The 18,890-nt window shown below is 52.0% G+C and overlaps 8 protein-coding genes across 8 annotated transcripts; 5 read left to right on the top strand and 3 right to left on the bottom strand.

Moving 5' to 3' along the window:
* Positions 1 to 59: 59 nt before the first annotated feature.
* Positions 60 to 2,692, top strand: CLUP02_10915 (uncharacterized protein; the record flags this gene model as incomplete). Its single annotated transcript, XM_049289887.1, has 13 exons — positions 60 to 134; positions 280 to 605; positions 688 to 843; positions 991 to 1,037; positions 1,106 to 1,214; positions 1,276 to 1,361; positions 1,542 to 1,563; positions 1,616 to 1,734; positions 1,803 to 1,876; positions 1,970 to 2,042; positions 2,097 to 2,218; positions 2,276 to 2,339; positions 2,427 to 2,692. 13 exons carry the CDS (start codon positions 60 to 62, stop codon positions 2,690 to 2,692), a joined length of 1,539 nt encoding a protein of 512 aa, XP_049147032.1.
* A 251-nt stretch (positions 2,693 to 2,943) lies between these two features.
* CLUP02_10914 (major facilitator superfamily transporter) lies at positions 2,944 to 5,183 on the top strand (the record flags this gene model as incomplete). The annotated part of the gene is made up of 6 exons (XM_049289886.1): positions 2,944 to 3,493; positions 3,571 to 4,091; positions 4,171 to 4,492; positions 4,589 to 4,716; positions 4,800 to 4,984; positions 5,045 to 5,183. The coding sequence occupies 6 exons, from the start codon at positions 2,944 to 2,946 to the stop codon at positions 5,181 to 5,183; spliced, it is 1,845 nt and encodes a 614-aa protein (XP_049147031.1).
* A 1,096-nt stretch (positions 5,184 to 6,279) lies between these two features.
* CLUP02_10913 (saccharopine dehydrogenase) lies at positions 6,280 to 10,015 on the top strand (the record flags this gene model as incomplete). Its single annotated transcript, XM_049289885.1, has 11 exons — positions 6,280 to 6,499; positions 6,567 to 6,929; positions 6,997 to 7,224; positions 7,418 to 7,474; positions 7,589 to 7,720; positions 7,791 to 8,414; positions 8,472 to 8,530; positions 8,598 to 9,046; positions 9,106 to 9,343; positions 9,413 to 9,619; positions 9,677 to 10,015. 11 exons carry the CDS (start codon positions 6,280 to 6,282, stop codon positions 10,013 to 10,015), a joined length of 2,916 nt encoding a protein of 971 aa, XP_049147030.1.
* A 36-nt stretch (positions 10,016 to 10,051) lies between these two features.
* CLUP02_10912 (TatD family hydrolase) lies at positions 10,052 to 10,860 on the bottom strand (the record flags this gene model as incomplete). The annotated part of the gene is made up of 2 exons (XM_049289884.1): positions 10,052 to 10,687; positions 10,786 to 10,860. 2 exons carry the CDS (start codon positions 10,858 to 10,860, stop codon positions 10,052 to 10,054), a joined length of 711 nt encoding a protein of 236 aa, XP_049147029.1.
* Positions 10,861 to 11,548: 688 nt separating this feature from the next.
* On the bottom strand, positions 11,549 to 12,274 carry CLUP02_10911 (haloacid dehalogenase; the record flags this gene model as incomplete). Its single annotated transcript, XM_049289883.1, has 1 exon — positions 11,549 to 12,274. The coding sequence occupies one exon, from the start codon at positions 12,272 to 12,274 to the stop codon at positions 11,549 to 11,551; it is 726 nt and encodes a 241-aa protein (XP_049147028.1).
* Positions 12,275 to 15,232: 2,958 nt separating this feature from the next.
* Positions 15,233 to 15,748, top strand: CLUP02_10910 (uncharacterized protein; the record flags this gene model as incomplete). The annotated part of the gene is made up of 3 exons (XM_049289882.1): positions 15,233 to 15,358; positions 15,410 to 15,457; positions 15,539 to 15,748. 3 exons carry the CDS (start codon positions 15,233 to 15,235, stop codon positions 15,746 to 15,748), a joined length of 384 nt encoding a protein of 127 aa, XP_049147027.1.
* A 928-nt stretch (positions 15,749 to 16,676) lies between these two features.
* CLUP02_10909 (uncharacterized protein) lies at positions 16,677 to 17,161 on the bottom strand (the record flags this gene model as incomplete). Its single annotated transcript, XM_049289881.1, has 3 exons — positions 16,677 to 16,850; positions 16,899 to 16,971; positions 17,073 to 17,161. The coding sequence occupies 3 exons, from the start codon at positions 17,159 to 17,161 to the stop codon at positions 16,677 to 16,679; spliced, it is 336 nt and encodes a 111-aa protein (XP_049147026.1).
* Positions 17,162 to 18,028: 867 nt separating this feature from the next.
* On the top strand, positions 18,029 to 18,880 carry CLUP02_10908 (Snf7 family protein; the record flags this gene model as incomplete). Its single annotated transcript, XM_049289880.1, has 4 exons — positions 18,029 to 18,212; positions 18,274 to 18,478; positions 18,535 to 18,740; positions 18,801 to 18,880. 4 exons carry the CDS (start codon positions 18,029 to 18,031, stop codon positions 18,878 to 18,880), a joined length of 675 nt encoding a protein of 224 aa, XP_049147025.1.
* Positions 18,881 to 18,890: the final 10 nt, after the last annotated feature.

Here is an 18,890-nt window from a genome sequence, read left to right as displayed (position 1 = left end):
TTGTTTCGCGGGAGAAAGAAATCGGCGTGCTGGGATGGGCCCTGCTTATCTGCCACGACATGGCGCCCACTGCCAAGTTCCAACTTTCTTTGACTCTGCGAACACTACTGGGACTCTGGAAGGGAAACCGATTAGTTTCCCCCGGATCTGCTTCCAGGGAATGCTTCCTTAATTTGCTGCATTAAGAGTGTTCTTCCAAGGCCAGTGTGCCATCGGGAAACCTCATCGACATTGGTCCCTTCCAACCAGGCTAAACCGGCACTTGACCATGACCTGCAGAGAAACCCCCCTCCTCTCAGTGGCTCATCTGCACCGCCCACGCGTGCGGCAACGAACTGCTCGCTCGCCGTCTTTGTCCCTATGAAGTACGGAGTTTCCAGAGATCCCGAGGCCTCCCAAGCCTCCATGGAGCTTGCTGGAGGCGCAGAGCCGCGCGAGTGTCCGCCCGCCCGCGTCCTGTCGCGGCTTGTCGTCGTAGCAGGTTCACCATTGGCCCGGAGGCATTCCATCAGAGATGGGGCTCCACGGCCTGCATCGCCGCGCCTCCCGGGGATCACCGACGTCCCGGGCAGCAGTTGGCTGGAACTCTGCCAAGCAAGATTCACGTATTGAAGGTTAATGGAGCCTTTTGCTACGAGCATCGAACTAGGTCACCACGCGTGGAACAGAATCGATTTGATGAAAAAGATGTATTGGCATGATAATCAACTATAACCATGGTATCAAAAAATCCAGCCAATCCAACACTCAGGGCCTCAACTGGAAATGTAGATTGCAGGCAAACCTGACCGTCTTGTTAGCCAACTGTATACGTCCAGAACTGAGCAAACAAAAAGGTAACAAGTAATGTCGTTTCAGAATTTTCAGTGTGAATAAAAATCATTTAATAAGATATCAAATACAAATGGAGATTAATCCAAATCATCTTTAAGACGATGGGGAACAGTGTGCATGAAGAAAAAAAAAATTACATACCTTCAGTGGTGCTAGAGGATCAGACGGCGCCTACAGATTGTTTTCAACCTTTAAAGCCACAAGTAGCCAGACTAAGACTTTCTTGTTGGTTCGTTGGATAATTCCTCTGCTCGCGCGTCTGATCCTCCAGAGGTGTCGGCATATGTTGGTTTTCTTGGTGTTGGACGAGAGGGAAGCTATCTTGAAAAATTCTGCGGCGGCTGCGATTTTATTTGTCAGGTGACGTGGGTCGGTGTTATGTAAGCGAGATTTCCGGCAGTCTGGCGTACGTTCCACTTTTTCTGGCTCTGAGGCTCTCAGGACTCAAAGGGCTAGCTTCCAACACCATGCCAATGCTCATCGAATGCGAAAGTTCCGTCTAGAAGCCATCGGCCTTGAGTTGTCTAGTCAGCTGGTGTCTGAAATCATACTTTCAAGAGCCTAGCTTTTTTTTCTTAAGAAAAAATAAATTAATAAACTCCCTAGCTTGGGTCGCTTTCCAACATGTCTAACTAATGTGAGGCATATGTTAAGCCTCGGTGGGGCTGATGGGACGAGCATCTCAACCACACGGACTTCGTGGGCAGGTTTTGAGGATGTTTATCCGCGGTGAGAAAACCTGGGGAATTCATTAACGGATATTCCGCTGAAAAAGTCTCAGCTGTTGTGGTCAGAACCAGCACGGGTCTGGCTTTGATGTGGCAAAATGGCTCGGCGTGGATATTTATTCGAGAAGTATCTTCCCGCGGTGCTACGAGAGAAGTTCCTCGGACCCTGATTGTAAGCTAACGTTGTATACTGCATGGTTCGTACTTCATGACGAAGACCCGAGCTGTTGCAGTACTGAGCTTTCTCTGGCTCTGTCAACAAACGCAACTTCTTCACTTCCCTACGTGTTGGCCCCGGAGTATGGAATCTCATGGTGAGAGGACCAACTTTCTCTGGGGGCAAAGGGCCTCTTCGGAAGGCTGTGATAGACCATGTGCCTCTTTCCGTGGTTCTTTCTTGGATTTAGGGTTACGACTGCTCCAAGAGGCTGCTATCATCCAGGGGTGGTGAACTGTTTGGGTTCCCAGTGCCGTCTGTTGGTAAGTGTCGCGAAGTTTCATGCACAGTCCTTGAGGTGAGGAGACTTTTGCCAGATGCTGTGTTTTGTATGAATCATTTAACAAGCCATGTGAAGCCTGCCTGGTTCATTTGGCCTGATAGCCGTGATGACTTACCAAGGCAGTCCGTTAGGGGCAAAGACAGCTTCTGGATCAATGTCTCTCTATAGGTGGCTGTAGCTCTTACCTAGGAAGGTAGCTTAGAAACCTCCGAGAGGCCAGTCAGAGATGTTGCCCTGATGGACGTCTCTGATCGTTCAGGGCCGGCTACGTCTCTTCGTCAGTGGAGACAGTCGGCTTTTTCTTAGTACCGTTGAATGGCATCAGGCATGTAAATGGAACCAAGAGCTCATGAAGAATGTCAAGCTCCATACATGATTGCGTGCTTTGCGTGTCAATGGTGCAATACATTCATCCACTACCGACTCCAGGGTAGGAATCTCGTTGACGTTGGTCGATCCGATCCGGCACCCGGTAGCCCCTCACTGACAGGATGCGCGCGACGGACATTATCCGGACCTTGCACGCCGGTTCTCCATCGGCGGGGAGTCATGAAACTGCAGAAATTTCTCCATGGCGAATTCACGCTTGCCGTTATCCCAACATACCCTGGCATTGCAGACTGGACTTAGCAATTGAAGTACACTTGGGGTTGCAAGAAAGGTCACGGCGGGTTTGCTGCTTTCTGAACTTTCTCTCACTGCTCTTTGCTTGAGATTTCCCGATCCTGCCAGCGACCGATCCCCCCCACAGTCAATCACATTGTTTCATATTCCTGGAAGCATTCCATCCAATCCCGGCTACTCTCCAAATCAAGTAAAGCAGCATTTCCAACAAACCTTCCTAACAGAGTTCCATTCAAGCCAACCAACCGGCACACACCATGAGCAGCCCGCGCTCCCGGCCCCGCTTCTCAGACGATGAAGTCGGCAGAGCACGAGCCAACCCTCCGAACCCGGCATCACCGCCGCCCCCGTACTACTCCGACCCGGACTCAGAAACCACCACCGCCACCGTGGCCACGCCTCGCGAAGACCAACCGCTCCTCCGCGACCCAGCCGCCGCCATCGAGGCCGGCGAGTCATGGAAGCCGCCGCGGGGGTTCCTCTGGATCGAGCTGGCTATTATGGCCAACGTCTTCCTCTACGGGTTTGATGGGACCATCACGGCGGCGACGTACGCCGTCATCAGCTCCGAGTTTGACGCCGCGAACACGGCGAGCTGGCTGACGACGTCGTACCTCGTCACCAGCACCGCGTTCCAGCCGCTGTACGGGCGGTTTCCTGACATTTTCGGGCGGAGGGTGTGTTTCTTTGTTAGTAGTATCACGTTCGGGCTTGGCTGTCTTGGTTGCGGGCTGGCGGGCGACGTGGTGCTTCTCAACTGCATGCGCGCTCTGACTGGGTTTGGAGGCGGTGGTCTTATGACGATGGGTGAGTTTACCAGTCCATTTGCTCTCAAATCTGCCAAAAAATGCTGCGTTGAAGGGGGACTGATATCGAGAAAATAGCCACGATTGTCAACTCGGACATGATTCCCTTCCGCGAGAGAGGCATGTACCAGGCCCTCCAGAACGGCATGTTCGGCTTCGGCGCCGTGGCTGGTGCTTCGTTTGGTGGCTCCATTGCCGACCACATCGGCTGGCGCTGGTGCTTCTTGCTGCAGGTGCCCGTCTCCATCATGGCACTTACTCTAGGGGCCCTGGTGATCAAGAACCCCGAGGGCGGGTTCGATATTGACACCAACGACTGGAGGGCCATATGGTCGAGGGTGGACGTTTCTGGAGCACTGCTTCTGGTTGTAGCCATCTCCGTGCAGCTCGTCGGCCTGAGCTTGGGCGGCAACGAGCTTCCGTGGGGTAGTCCCATCGTCATCGGCACGCTCGTGGGCAGTGTGCTTTTATTGACGTTATTTGTGCTCGTCGAGGCGCGGACAAAGGCCATTCCCGTCATTCCACTGAGGATGCTCCGGGGAAAGTTGCCCATTTTTACGCAGATTTCCAATGTTTGCGCGGGACTCGCGGCGTATGCGGTACGTAGACCTCACATGGACTAGCCATACACTGCTCGAAACGTTGGCTTTATGATTGCTAATATGACTGTGACTATAGTACCTTTTCATGCTTCCGCTCTTCTTCCAGGTAGTGTTGCTCGACTCGGCGACTAAAGCTGGCGCGAGACTGGCGATCCCATCACTTGCCACGCCTCTCGGGGGTCTATTTGCGGGCATTGTCATGTCTCGCTGGGGCAAGCTCATTTGGCTCGTCCGAGCTGGCGCATTCCTGATGCTGTTCGGCAATTCACTCGTCACTGCCCTCCAATTTCAGGACTCGCAGTGGAAGTATCTCGTTTACATCTTTCCAGCGAATTTGGGTCAGGGTATCATCTACCCCGCGATTCTCTTCACGACGCTGGCCTCGTTTGACCACGCTGGTGAGTATCTTCTTGAGTTAATCAGTCAATTGTAGCATGAGTCCAACCCAAACTGAACTGACACCACCTCAATTAACATAGATCACGCAGTTTCAGCTTCGACGGTGTATCTCGTTCGCTCTTTGGGCACAGTCTGGGGCGTGGCGATAACTTCTGCCATCGTGCAGACAACGCTCAGTGTGCGACTACCCGAAGTCCTCGGCGACATCCCCGATAAGTCGAGAGTATGTTTCCTTCCTGTCACTACTAGTATGGTCTTTATGAGTGGAAATGACCCCGTTACTGACAAAAGCTCTTCTCAACTCAGCTCATCGACGAGATTCGGCATTCCGTGACAGCCCTCAAGACCCTGCCTGCAGAGGTGCGCTTACCCGCTCGCCATGTCTACTATGAGGGCATCCAGTATGCCTTCGCCGCCTCTACCACGTTTGCCGGAATCGCTCTCATCGCTGCACTTTTCGCAAGCCCGCGCGGCCTGCGTAGCACTCACAAGTAGACCATTGCCGGGCTGAAGGGGCTGACTGCAGCTTCAAGCTCTGTTATACTGTATAGTGGGACTGTGTCAGCAGACGTTTGGGTAAAGAGTATTGAAGCGCGAGCACAATTATCAATATGTATGAGCTCTTCGCAAAATACCCAGTTCAAGAAGTCAAAGCATGCCATGAGGGACACTCAGACCGGTATCGACTGAGAAGATGTCTGATTTATGGCAACTCAGAGACCCTCTAGTTTTAGCGTACGCAGATAACTTTGTGTGACACGCAGAATTTTCGATCCAATGAAAAGATTATGCCAGCTTCATTCTCTTGGAAATAAGGCAGTGGGGTAGATCTGCTTATATTTCTCTGAAGGCACCTTTCGACAACTGTACATGCTGCTTTCTGGCTTATCATTGGCATCATAGAAACCTCCAGCGCAAGGTCTTTTTTATCGCCAGGCTGGCATATCATTTCAATCTCATTCGTTCAAGCTTGGCTATTGGTGCTGCTAGAGTACTTTCTTACTTGCCCCCGTATTCGCGCTTATGTACTCATTCCCCGTAGGATCTATGCCCTGGTCTTGTTCGATGTTGCACACAATATGCGCCACTTCCTTTCCCGTTCTACTTTTATCAACCTGCCTTGACTCCTTTTCAGGCTCCGCCACACAACCACACTTGGAACCCAAAGGATCGCTTGCATACAAAAGAACCCCACGTGAATTGCAACCGATAGACGCCCAACTGCCAGCCCGATCGACTTTTTGACTTGGGAAGGGCTATCGAGACGAATACAACCACTGCAAACTCTCAGTCGGCATGGCATGGCCATCTCCATCCTTCCTCGATGGGTATGACCGGCACGACAGTCTCATTTGCAGTGAAACTTCAACACAGCAGCCATAAAAGTGAACAGTGACAAATTGAAATGGTGTAGCCAACCAAGACCATGTCTTGTGTGCTGCCAACTGCGGTGGCCCGTTGGTGAAGCGAGACTCTATCAAAGCCGGGCGCTGAAGTAAATCAATTTTCAAGTCGCACATGCAAAGCATATCCCTACTTGATGCTGATCTGGACCGCAGCAAGGCACTGCAAAACCCAAAGAAGGAGGGAGGACTGCACGTCTTCCTGATAGTCCCCCCCCCCTCCTTCAAATGTAATACTCTGTCACAGCCTGATGTCGAAGATCGAGGAAGAGCGCATAAGGAGCGACCCAAACCCATAAGTACCAGGCTCCCACGCTCATTACCGTCCCACTCCCTTACCTCGAGTTTCGGCATTGTGCTCGAGGATCCTGGACACCGGCAAAATGAACATCTTTTCGTTCCTTTTCGTGCTTAGCTTGGCACGGAATGCTTTCGCCGCCGATAATACCAACACGAAGTTCACATACCCCGTGAAACCGGCCGGTCTTGAAGGCCCCACGTTCGAATCAGGCCAGAACGTCGTCTTCAACTGGACGACAGATGCTGACAAGCTTAACTTGCTTCTCTGGACAAACAAGAACACCCGATCAATCACGTTAGGAAGTTAGTTCTGTGCGGATTGGTATCGCTTGGCTTTGGGCATTGAAGACTAACTATGCTATATCGTTAGAGAGCATCTCGTCCAAGTCCTTCACTTGGACAGTAGACTTTTATGCCTTTTCGAAGACCGACCCGCCCAGCGACACGTACTATTTCCTTGGACTTTTTGTTGATGGCTCGACGAGCACTTCGGCTCAATCTTCAAGATTCTTCATCACACTACCTGATGGGAGTGAATCCGGGTCCACTTCAACTTCAACACTCCTCACTCCTTCGCCAACTAGTGATTCGGCAACCACGACTTCATCGGAGAGCTCTTCAGCAACGGCGGCGAGTGTTACTTCGACACCCGGGTCCGGTACTGAAGGTCTCGGCGCAGGTGCCATAGCTGGTATCGTTATCGGGGCCATTCTGGGAGTAGGCTTATCCGTTTGTGCAGGAATCCTACTGGCGAGGAGGAGATACCGGGGGAATAGGGATCTTGGTGATCAAGGGAATAGTCAGGGAGAAATCTAAGTTTCACCAAAGATCGCTGCGGACGCCAAATACCATTCTCCTCCTGTGCAAGAGGCACCCGGAGACGGGAACGTTTCTCGGTCACCGCCACCAGTTGAGCTTGGATAAGATTTACGCGAGTACCAGAAGTCGTACAGTCGGACTCACCATATGGCCTTGGGCATGGTATACCCAGCGCGCTCGACATTGCGAGTTGCTGAGAAACTCAGTAGGTATGAACTGGATTTTGCTTTTGCTTCGTTGATCATGGCGCATCGCGAAAGACCGAATAATTTAGATATAACAAGATGTAGACGAACGCTTCCATTTGTGGCAAATATTCAATTTCCTTCCTCGATGATTAGTAGAATGTAATATCAGATTGAAACTCCCTTAGACAGGAGTTCAGGATGCTGAAGATCTGAGATGGGTTTATTCGCTCGGTTTCGTTGTCTAATCAGTCAGCTACTGGCGCTGGCCCAAGTTCGAATTGACTCAGTAAGGAGTCCGATTTTCAACCTTAAGGTCCTTCGCTGCGACCGAGTCGCTCTGTTTCCACTCGGCGATTTCTGAAGTTTGCGACGCGAAGTGTGATAGCGGCATCGTATAACCTAACTGTCGGCAACCCGGTCGGCCGATCGGCCGATGAGACTGGCTGCGCAATCAATCTGCTGGAAGCCGACAACTTCGCATGCAAACCAGTTGAATTACGCATTTCAAGGCAAGAATGTCGCGATTTTTGAGCTTCTTATGACAAGGAGGCTTATCGAAGTCCCTCGCCGGATGACTCAAGTCTAAGATGGTAGTTTGAGTGAAGAGCGAGGACGGCTACATATCAAGGTGACCGAGGGCCAAGCTTATAAGAACGGTAATGTGAATAGCTCATCTCCTTCTCATCCTCTCAAAACAACAGCTTCAAAGAAAACACCTGATCTAACAACTACTTTTGTTTCTTCACGAACTGGGAATCGCGTTCATAGAATGTCTGAAAAAAAGATTCTTATCCTGGGAAGCGGCCTGGTGGCCAAGCCATGTGTCGAATATCTGCTTCGCAATGAGAAGAACAAGTTGACAATAGGTATTCCATTCCGCTTCCATTCTAAATCACTATCAGAGGTCACTAACACTTTTGTAACAGCTTGCCGAACCCTTTCGACAGCCGAAAGTTTGGCTTCAAATCATCCTCGAGCCAGCGCTATTTCTCTGGATGTGGCATCTCCAAAGCTCGATAGCCATGTGGCATCTCATGACCTGGTAATTTCACTTGTCCCATTCATTCATCACCAGAATGTCGTCGAAGCTGGCATACGTGGCAAAACTCACGTCGTGACTACGAGCTACGTGTCTCCGGCGATGAGAGAATTGGAATCTGAAGTGAAGGCTGCCGGGATCACGGTTCTGAATGAAGTTGGCCTCGATCCTGGTACGACATGATTCCTCACAACACCAAAGATCATCAAGCTCATGCATGAACCCTTAGGAATCGACCACCTCTACGCTATTCGTATCATTGACGAAGTTCATAGCAAGGGAGGAAAAGTACAACCAACCCGACTACATGCTCACGCACTACCCCTTTTCACCAGACTAACAATGCAAACGGCAGATCAAGGAATTCCATTCGTACGCCGGCGGCCTCCCAGATCCAGAGTGCTCCAATAACCCCCTGCGCTTCAAATTCTCCTGGTCGCCCCGAGGCTCGCTCCTTGCGCAGCTCAACCCGGCATCCTACTTCCAGAATGGTCAGATCGTTGATGCTTCCCGCGAAGATCTCATGAAGCAGGCCAAACCATACCACGTGATGGACGGGTACTCGTTCCTCGCATATCCGAATCGGAACTCCGTCCCTTTTCGGGAGTTTTACAGAATTCCTGAAGCGGAGACGGTTGTGCGCGGGTCGCTGCGGTATGAAGGGAACCCGGCTTTTGTGGCGGCGTTGACGAAGCTCGAATTGCTGGACACGCAGCCACTGACATGGCTGGAGAAGGATAGTGATGGTTTGATGTTGCGGGAGGTTTTCGGACGGGCTGTTGGTGCTGCCGGGACTGATGAAGAGTAAGTCATTCAAGCATACATGCTACTAGTTCGGGCTGAAATACTGATGTATCAAAAAGGACACTTACCACCCGCATTGATGAGATTTGCGAATTTCCGGACATCACTGAGAGGAACAGAATCATTGACGGCCTGCGATGGATCGGGCTCTTTTCCGACAATCCGGCAACCCTCCGCGGCAATCTCCTAGACACACTGTGTGCGGAGCTCGAAAGGCTCATGAGCTATCAGCCCGATGAGAGAGATCTGGTCATGCTCCAGCACAAGTTCATCGTTGAGTGGAAAGATGGTAGTAGAGTAAGCATGCACGCCGCAACCACCTCCCCTCTAATTAAGTCAAAATCTGACGGTGACCCGCGTGAATAGGAGACCATCACATCGACACTGGAGCTCTTCGGAGAACCTGGTGGGCATTCAGCCATGGCCAGGACCGTAGGTGTTACCTGCGGTATTGCTACCCAGCTATTAATGGACGGGGAACCTGCTTTGAATGTGCCGGGGGTGTTGGCACCCTACACTTCAGAGATCTGTGACCCCATTCGCAAGTTGCTCGAGAAGGAGGGGATTAGCATGGTAGAAAAGACACTCTGACGAGTATGGACGGGAGAACCCCCTTCACGATCGAGATAGCTCCGTAAGACTGGTATCACGCACCATATTGTGGTCAATAAAGGCTCGATCCTTCTTTCGCTTCATCTTGTGTTAGCTTTCGCCAAATCCAAACATCTTGACACTGTTTCTCCAGGCCGCATCAGCAACTTCATCCACACTCAACCCCTTGAGCCCCGCCACGACAAAAGCCACCCTGTCCATGGTACAACTCTCATTTCTCCCCTTCACCATGAGGCCCAACTCGAACTTGTCCTTCTTCTTGCTCTGCGGCAAAGCCGACGCGTTACCAAGATACCTCTTCGCCACCTCCGAGCCCGCCGGTATCTCACCCCACGGTGCATCCGTCTCGATTTGTAAGCGCTCCAACGGAATATCGCGCACCATCTCTAAGCTTCACCTGTCCTGGAAGCTGAAGCCGTTGACACTGACGTCGAAGCCGAGCTCCACCAGGGTTCTCATCTGAGCCGAGGCGCCCACAAAGGAGTGTACCAGCCCGCGGCGGGGGAGGTTAGGGAGGTATGGCTTGATGATCTCCACGAAGTCATCGTACGCAGCGCGACAATGGAGAAACAGGGGCAAATCCAGCTTTTCCTCGACAAAAAGGTCCAACTGCCGCTTAAAAGTACGAATCTGCGCCTCCTTGGACGCGTGGTTCAGGCGGTCATAGTCCAGCCCCAACTCGCCAAACGCAGCCAACGGCGATGGATTGCCTTCCGATGTGGAGCTCAACGTTTCGCGGACGACCTCTGCCAATTTTTTGAAATGACCTTCCTCGCCGCCATCTTCTTCAGCATCGGGCTCCGCGGCGTGATACGGATGGATGCCAATCGTCACGAAACACGTCCCCGCTGGCCGCGATCTGGCAATGGAGAGATTCTTGGCTGCGTCGCTAAGGGACATGCCCGTGAGCATCACCTTGTCGATGCCTGCGGCCGAGGCGCGGTCGAAGACGGCGTCAAAGTCTGGTTGGTGGTATTGTTTTCCCCTGTAGAAGCCGGCGAAATCTTTTGCTGTTGCTGTCACTGCGACCTAGTGTTGGTGTGTGAGATTTAACTTGAAGTCATGATGTAGGCAGATAATAATCGCATGTAGTTTCGTGATGGGGCCTTTGGGGCTCGTGAACTTACATCTGCGAATCGAAGTTTCGTCTTGGGTTTGGGTGGTGCGTTTGCCGGGAAGCCGGCAAGCAGGTCCGACGTCATGACTATGAGTGTTATGACTTATTGGAAAATTACAGGTTGAATTGTGATTTATCCTGACTATATCAGAGGCTTCAATTGAGCGTGAAGCGATCCCATTGATATGTTTTGCTAGCCAGGAGGTGTTTCTCTTAGTCCCTCCTGAGATTCCCCCGTGTCCCCCCCGCTTCGGTGGGAGATAGGCTAGTGGACCCGATGGCTTGGCGGGGCCGGTCTCGGCCGGACCGGCTTTCGGCTCTGGAACCTGAAACGAATTACCTCTAGATGATGAGTATAAGCATTTTCCTGACTTCTGATTTATTGGACTAGCATTTGTTCTTCATGTCTCTTTCGCATCTTATCTTGATCCTGCTTTGCTATTTGGCGTGTAAGTTTCTCTTATCGTTTTTGAGTGATTCGCACAAGAAAGGTATGATTGTTGCAGCAGTTGAGACACTGTATATGTCTTTCACAACAAACTTTGATAGCTTCTAATGAGACGATCAAGAGAATGTGGCTAGATTGAGGAGTAAGATAAGGTATTGAGCTGATGGAGCCCATTCCTCCTGCGTACGTTGTTGCAACTTCATAGTGGCGCAACGCTTCAAGATGTCAAAACCCAAGTAGTAGATAATCCATCTCGCGTAGGACGGCACTTGAACATGGCATTAAATAGAACATCCTGTCATACAATGTATACATAGATCCCGCTTCAAGCCAATTCCTTCTCAAGCGCATCAGCCATCTCCCCCAACGTATCAAACTTCCAATCAAACACCTCGCGATCCCTATTCCCCATCACCGCCCCAGGCCTCACAATCCAAGACGACTTGACACCGGCCTCCTTGGCCGGATGGTGATCATGGAACTGACTCTGCGCCGTCTGCAGCACCTGCTCCTTCTCAACCCCGAACCTCTCCTTCACCTCCCGCAGCATGTACGTAAAGTTGCGCTGGTCGGGCTTATACGAACCGACATCCTGCGCCGTGACAACAAGATCGAACGGCACGCCCGCCAGCGGCCCCGCGTTGCTGAGCGCAAACGAGTCCCGGTCGACGTTGGAGAGGACGACGAGCTTGTAGTACTTGCCCAGCCGGCGGAGGGCGTCGACCGTGTCCGGGAACGCGGGCCAGGAGCCGACGGAGTCGCCAAAGGCCTTTGAGGCTTCGGCGGACGGCGGCGGGGATGCGAGGCCGAGCTTGGCAGCGATTTGGGGGTGGATCGTGGTGAGGAGCTGGGCGTAGGGGAGGTCTGGGGTTTGGGCCTGTTGCGCGGCTTCGCATTCGTGGTAGGTGTCCAGGAGGTGCTTGCGGGTGAAGTCGGTGCGGTTGTTCGCGTCCAGGAGGGGTTGAAGAGCTGTTAGGGCGCCTGTTTCCCAGTCGATTAATGTGCCATAGACGTCAAAGGTTAGGACGCGGAAGTCTTTGAGGCTGGTCATGGTGGAATGGATTTCGGTACTATTGTTATTGTTGATAGGATTCAATCTTTTGGGCGTACTTGTGCGGGGTCAAATCTGATCGGCGGTGCTTAATCGATAGACTGCTGAACCCCAAAGTGCAACTCTCGTTTTATATTTACCACCTTTCACCGGATTCCACAGACCGGCTCTATCTGCACTTGGAACAATAACATTTACTGACCAGTCTTCTGCTATGGGCATGAAGCTATCGACACGCAAGTAGCCTCCACCCCGCAAGGGCGCGCGATGTCATCATGTCAGTCGGAAAGTGAAGGCGAGGACACGGCCCACCGCTCCGTCCGGATCGCAGTCCGGCCCGATTGGACAATGGCGTTGGGTGGAGTCGCGGCACCGGCCCGGTGACCGGATGTGACCGGCACCGCTTCAGCCTACCGCCGCGTAAGACGGCTGGACTTAGACCTTGAGAACCGAGTTCTTCGATTGCACTGACTTGCGTGCTGCTGGTTCAGGAGTGACGAAATTACTGATCAAGCCTTTGCCCACGAGGAGATCAAATACGTCTAAAAGCCATGTAAGAGCTGGTCAAATTACGACTGAGCTAACAAGAAACCCTACGTTGCGGAATGCCCTGTCACTGGTAGTTTCGATCGGGTAATTTGTTTGGTATCAGTATCGCAATGCGGTTTCTGCCTGCAATCCTTGAGTTCGGCTTATGCCGGGGGATGAATATCAAGATATGTGCTACGTTCAAGGTTCTTGCGACTTTATTCTACAGCAATTTTACACGGCGACTGACAACCAGCGACAGTGTTACTTCCTTAAATCTAAACGTCGTGATTGAATGTAGCACTCCCAGAAGCGCAGAAGCTCTGGTTAGCACCTCAGCCTCCAGATACCAACGAGGTCGCAGGTTGCGCCGGAACGTTTTTCCTCCATGTCCAGACATTCCTAGAGTTCGGAAACGAGATGTATTTTTGCGTGTATGTGGAAAAATGGGACGTCGTCAAAAGATCGAGCAACCGATAAGGATTGGTACCATTGCATCCCGCAAACTAGTTGTTTCAATGAGGTGCACCACTTTGCTTGCACTGAAAGATCACACAGACCAACAATCGAAGACGGACAAGCCCTTGTAAGTTGGACCCTGCGGCTCAACCAACCCACGGACATTGGGTTAATCTTGACGTCGCGCGAGCAAAAGTAAGGCTCATCGAGCTCAAGCTCTCAGGTCATGTGTAACACTGTCTAACCAAAGCTGCATAGATACTATGAGCAGTCAGAAATGCTTCAGAGCACTGCTCAACCTTGGCTGACAGTCATCTGCAGCCTCGATGCCTCCAGACCCTAGTGCCTGTTTGGCGAGCACATCCAATTGTCCTGTCTGCGCGACGAGCCTCAACTTGAAGAACGCCTTGGGAATATGTCGAAAAGGGCCGCATCAACCTATTTGGGTACTGCAGAGTTGATCTCCCAGCATGTCCTTGGCACGACGTCGCATTGTTCGGTGTGCAATGCTATGCTGCCCGCATTATCGTATGATCGAGAAGAGCCAACACCAGCTCCTCGCCTTGTCGCCAGGCTCGGGCATGTTGATCTGGAGAGTCGTCTGGCACTACGGCTGATGGCCAACCCCTCTTCGTAGGATTCAGAGATCGACCATCCTGGGCAGGGAGACGACTTATAACGATCTTCGGGCTTATGCCATGCCCGGCCGGAAAGCCTCGTATTCGGCTGTCAAGTACTGGAAGGGCTCTCTAGTTCCCCGTTGACGCATTTTTGATACCGATAATGCTGGATAGTGTTACGATCGGTACGGTCGGAAGCTGTGTGATTCGATTGGAAAATCATCGTGCACACCACTTTACAGCAACTTGAAGGCTGTATTGTCGAAATGATGACTTGTTTATGATTACTGTTCACCGGCAGTTTCAGCGCCGACGAATCTGGTGTTGACGGCGACGATCGCAGCAGCCTTGTGTTCCAAAAATCCGGGACCAACAGAAAAGGGAAGGGTCCAGGGTTCATCTGGATCGTTGAAGAACTCGAGATCCTAGATATATAAGAAACCCTGGTCAGCAATGACTGGCAGACGCTCGCCATCCCCGCATGCTCGCCTCGAAGTCGCGAGCGGCGATCGACATGATCTGCACCGCTTGGCTGCCAGAATTCACCGACGCCTTACCTTACCCACCAGGGTTCATCCATGAAGGAAGCTGAATTTGCCAGGAAGCCACGAGGGTAGGTCCCATTCCAGCATGTCCGGAAACGAAGATGGCGATGAGATGGACCTGCAGAAACTGCAGCCTAGTCCCGTCACTGGATCTCGCAGCGAATTGATCCATAGTCGAGAAGTGACTGGCGAATGATGGCCAACAGAAACTCCATTCGAAAAAGGGCGTGCAGTAGAGAGAGAATCGAAAGACTCGATTAAGGTCGTTCCGACGCATATAGCGACTTCCGACGGTGATTCGTGGTTGCAGGTGGCGGGATTATTGCGGACGTGTGAGGCGAACCGTCATGGGGTTGCCGCCGTCCGCCTCACTTTGCCTATCTCCTGCAGGCTCACCACCCCCAACCTGTAAGGTGGAACACACCCAGATGGATGGGTTCCCACCCTGGTGAGAACCGACATTGCAAAGGCCGTATGTGGCGTCTGTCCTTGCATGCAGGCCTTGTAGAGGCAGGTTCTGACGACTGAGAAGCCGGAGCGGTGAGGATACCGACAAGAGCTGTGCCGAAAAGGCAAGACAAAGTGCTCCTTTTGTCTTGCTTGGTGCAATAACATGCCTGGGGAACTTGTAATATCGACTCCGTTGCAGCGTACGAGGATTGGCACCCCGAATCATCGCATTGTTGGCGAAGATAAATACCTTGTTCTTCCTCCTGATCGCCAATATTTCACGATGACTTGCGCCATCTTGCTCGTCCAATGCGCTCAGGCAGACAGCTCATATTTTCCATGCCCAAACATCTGCCATGCCTTCGTCAACAGAGATGAACAGATACTGGATCCCCCGGTTGGATATTCACAAGAAGATCATCACTCAAGAGCTTCCCTATTATCTCGGGCCAGATGCAACGGTCAGGCCGTACACAAATGAGGTGCGAATATCTCATTCACGATGACTGAGACGCCTCTCACAGCATCTACAGGGAGAAGATGGATTCCTCATCACCACTCCAGGCCCTTGCTTGACAGATGTGAGCTTGCCGCTTGGTTCTTTCCCCCATCTTTTGTTCTTCAGCGGTGCAGAATTTGCTGATCATCGTCTCTGCATATAGGAGCAGATCGACGATATCTGTAGGAAGTCCAAAGAAATATGGGAGCGCCAGGCGGCCATTAGAGCCCAAGAAGCAGACAAGCCCCTCAAAAGACCGTTGCATCAGCCGGTGGTGATATCCCGAGGGTCAAACGACTCGTCAAAAAGGAGACATGACGCACACCGAAGCCACGAGCGACATCGACGTTACGACGACAGGCGGCGGGAGTGAAGTCGGGTGGATCGGTGGAGTCGACTGTGGTGAATGAGATCTCGCATTGGGCCAGGTCTTTGGATCTAGGCATTTGAATATTAAGGCGTTGCAGGCGGTCGGGTTAGCCCTTTCATGCATACGGAAGGAATTTGTGGGATTCGATGATTCGAGGCATGCGCAAAAGGTCGCGTCTCTTGTGAGGGGGGTCGAGTTGTGTGGCCTGGTGGCCGCAGCAAACGGTGGACCCGACCGAACACTCGTTCTTTTGACTGGATGGGCGTCAGGCGAAACGAAGCAGTATTATAACCAGATTTTTGTTTGATTGGGACGAGAAGAGTATGTGTCCCGAAATCACCCAGCAGTAGTCTGCCATCTGGCATTTTTTTGGGGGGTCCAATGGTAACAGCAAAATCTCCGAGGTCCTTTACGCGCTGCTCCTTTTTGGTATGTGTATGCGGAATTGTTGCAAGAGGCGCGCATCAGAGTGCAGCGCCAGCGGATGCCATGAGCACGCGTTTCCTCAACCAGATACCTAATTGGCGTGTGCTTGCCTTCCAGAATAGACAAGGTGCATTTATACCGGACCAAATCGTCGCTGTGAGCTAGTAGCACATTCATGCGGGCCGAGAATGTTTGTTCAATGGAAACCTTTGACAGGATGGCGTGGCTGACATGATGCTCGGACCGTGCTCGGTCGCGAATGCTGAAAGAAAAGCCCATCTTCAGTCCCAATGTAAGATCTCTTATCCATACCTGTTGGTTCGTGGCATGCGTGACGAATTGGACGAGACACGGGAGCCTGGGTGCGGTAGTGAGCATGACACGTCTGCCTACATTGTTACCGAAGCCAATGTCCGCTTCCTCTCAGGTCAGGCGGCAGCTTATGGTAGTAGATAGTGTGCCTCGTCTTCCCCAACGGGTGGCATGGATTCATCTAGACTATACTTCAAGTTGTTGCGAAGGAAGCTTCGTATCGCTGAAGGTTGAGAGGGCCAGCGGACCAGAGCATGATTGCCTGGACGGCGGCTATACGTGGTTCACGGGTCGTCCCTTTGGCCCGCGTTCCCGGGGGAGCGGGCGTGAGATAGCCAACCACATTTACCCACTCGCCGATGCGTGTCTGGTTTGAAGTCATGGTACTGAGTAAGAGTTGAATGTCAACCAATACACTGATATCGGATCCTTTGGGGAACCTATGCTCTAGCGTGAGCACAGCTGATTGCGTCGAGTACGCAGTTACACTGATGGCAATTAGTATGGTTACCAACGGACGACTTTTGACATAGGACGAGAGCGAATCATCGATCAAAGTCAGAAGTGGGCGAAAAATATCAAAACTTACCACCCGAGAAATCTGACCTTATCGCCCTGTGGTCGAGCCGGCAAGTCTGACAAGAGACAAAGCTGAGAAGGCAGCGGGCCTCTAGACATGGCTTAGGCGATTGTTAGTTGCTCAGGCCTCGAACAATATGCATCACTGCTTGGCCAAGTCGAAGGTAAGTTCCAGTCAGGTGGTGGATGAAGTGATTTAGACAACGATCATCTGAGGCTGCCGGGTAGTGTATGTCTGAAGGACGTTGTGCGTGAAATCAACTTTGTAGTTTCCCCAGCTACCTTCCTATACGATATAAAGGTAGGTACGAACTACTCACTGAGGCGGAAGGAAACGGTGAATGGCGACAGCTGCTGGCGGCTGCAACATTGGTCACTGGGCCGCGTGCACTCTAGGTAAGGTACCTTAGATAGGTAGGTAAGGTACTTATCGGTGATAAGATATGTCTTATCTGGATCAACCTTGGAAGTCACCACCAAGGTGGCCTGTCACGCGGGCGTCTCACATGATCGGCTGAACCGCGGCTAAATCAGGCGGCAGCGGTGTTGCTGGGCACAACCGCCGTCATCGCTTGCCCACTAAACGGCGTCGCTGAGCCAGTCGGGAGCTTGCATCATACCTACCTACCGACTACCTACATGACTCTATCTATCAGCCTTCCAACTATCAACTTGGCGACAACTTGACTTGAGCGAGCCGCGGGTGTTCGCCGCGTGATATAGAAATTACTGGCAACTCCGCCTATCAGTAGGCCTTCGCTAAATTTGCAGCTCGTTGACGACGACGAGTGCCCGCTTGTTTCCCGTTTCGGTACCCCGCCATCAAACTTCGGTCGAGTGCCACGCAACCCCGGAATACGGCTGCCTTCGAACGATCGCTGCCTGCGCACAACCTCATAAACGACCGGAATCCATTCGATTTACTCGATTAATACTAGCAAACCCGAAACTTCAACACGTCTGATCATGTCTGGCGTCTGGGGCTGGTTTGGCGGTGGTGGTGGCGCCAAGAAGAAGAACGATGCCAAAGATGCAATCCTCGGCCTTAGGGTCCAGCTTGATATGCTGCAAAAGAGAGAGAAGCATCTTCAAACGTTGATGGACGAACAAGATACTATTGCGAGGAAGAACGTCAACACAAACAAGAACGGTAACTTATCTGAGCAATCGAGACTGTGGGGAGACTAGATGCTGACGGGATATCGTAATAGCCGCAAAGGCTGCCTTGCGTCGCAAGAAGGGCCACGAACACAGCCTCGAACAGACTATTTCGCAAATCACGACACTCGAGTCCCAAATCAACGCTATCGAGTCGGCGAATATCAACCGCGAGACGCTGTTGGCGATGGAGAAGGCTGGCCAGGCCATGAAGGGTATTCACGGCAAGCTCACCGTGGACAAGGTGGACCAAACAATGTACGTTTCGAAGGTTGTAAGCCAGTGCGAAAGACAAATGCTGACTACGAGAACAGGGAGGATCTCCGCGAACAAAATGCGCTTAGCGAGGAAATTGTCAACGCTATCACAACGGGCCAGACCGATAACATTATCGACGAGGACCTGGAGGATGAGCTGGATCAAATGCAGCAGGAGGCTTTGGACGAGCAAATGGTGGGCACTGGCACTGTGCCTGTGTCAGACCGCGTTCACCAGATGCCTGCCGCCGCGAACGGACCAAGTAAGGAGATCCCACGTTCTGAGATCATGATAAGAGTGATGTACTGACGTGATAATTCAGTCAAAGGCAAGGCGCAAGCTGTCGAAGAGGACGACGAAGAGGCCGAGCTCCGCAAGCTGCAGGCGGAGATGGCCATGTAAAGGAGTCAGG

Source organism: Colletotrichum lupini, chromosome 5 (genome assembly GCF_023278565.1).
Source record: "Colletotrichum lupini chromosome 5, complete sequence".
NCBI lineage: Eukaryota > Fungi > Ascomycota > Sordariomycetes > Glomerellales > Glomerellaceae > Colletotrichum > Colletotrichum lupini.
The sequence above is the reverse complement of the archived record's forward strand: the minus strand, read 5'-3'. Positions and strand labels throughout refer to the sequence as shown.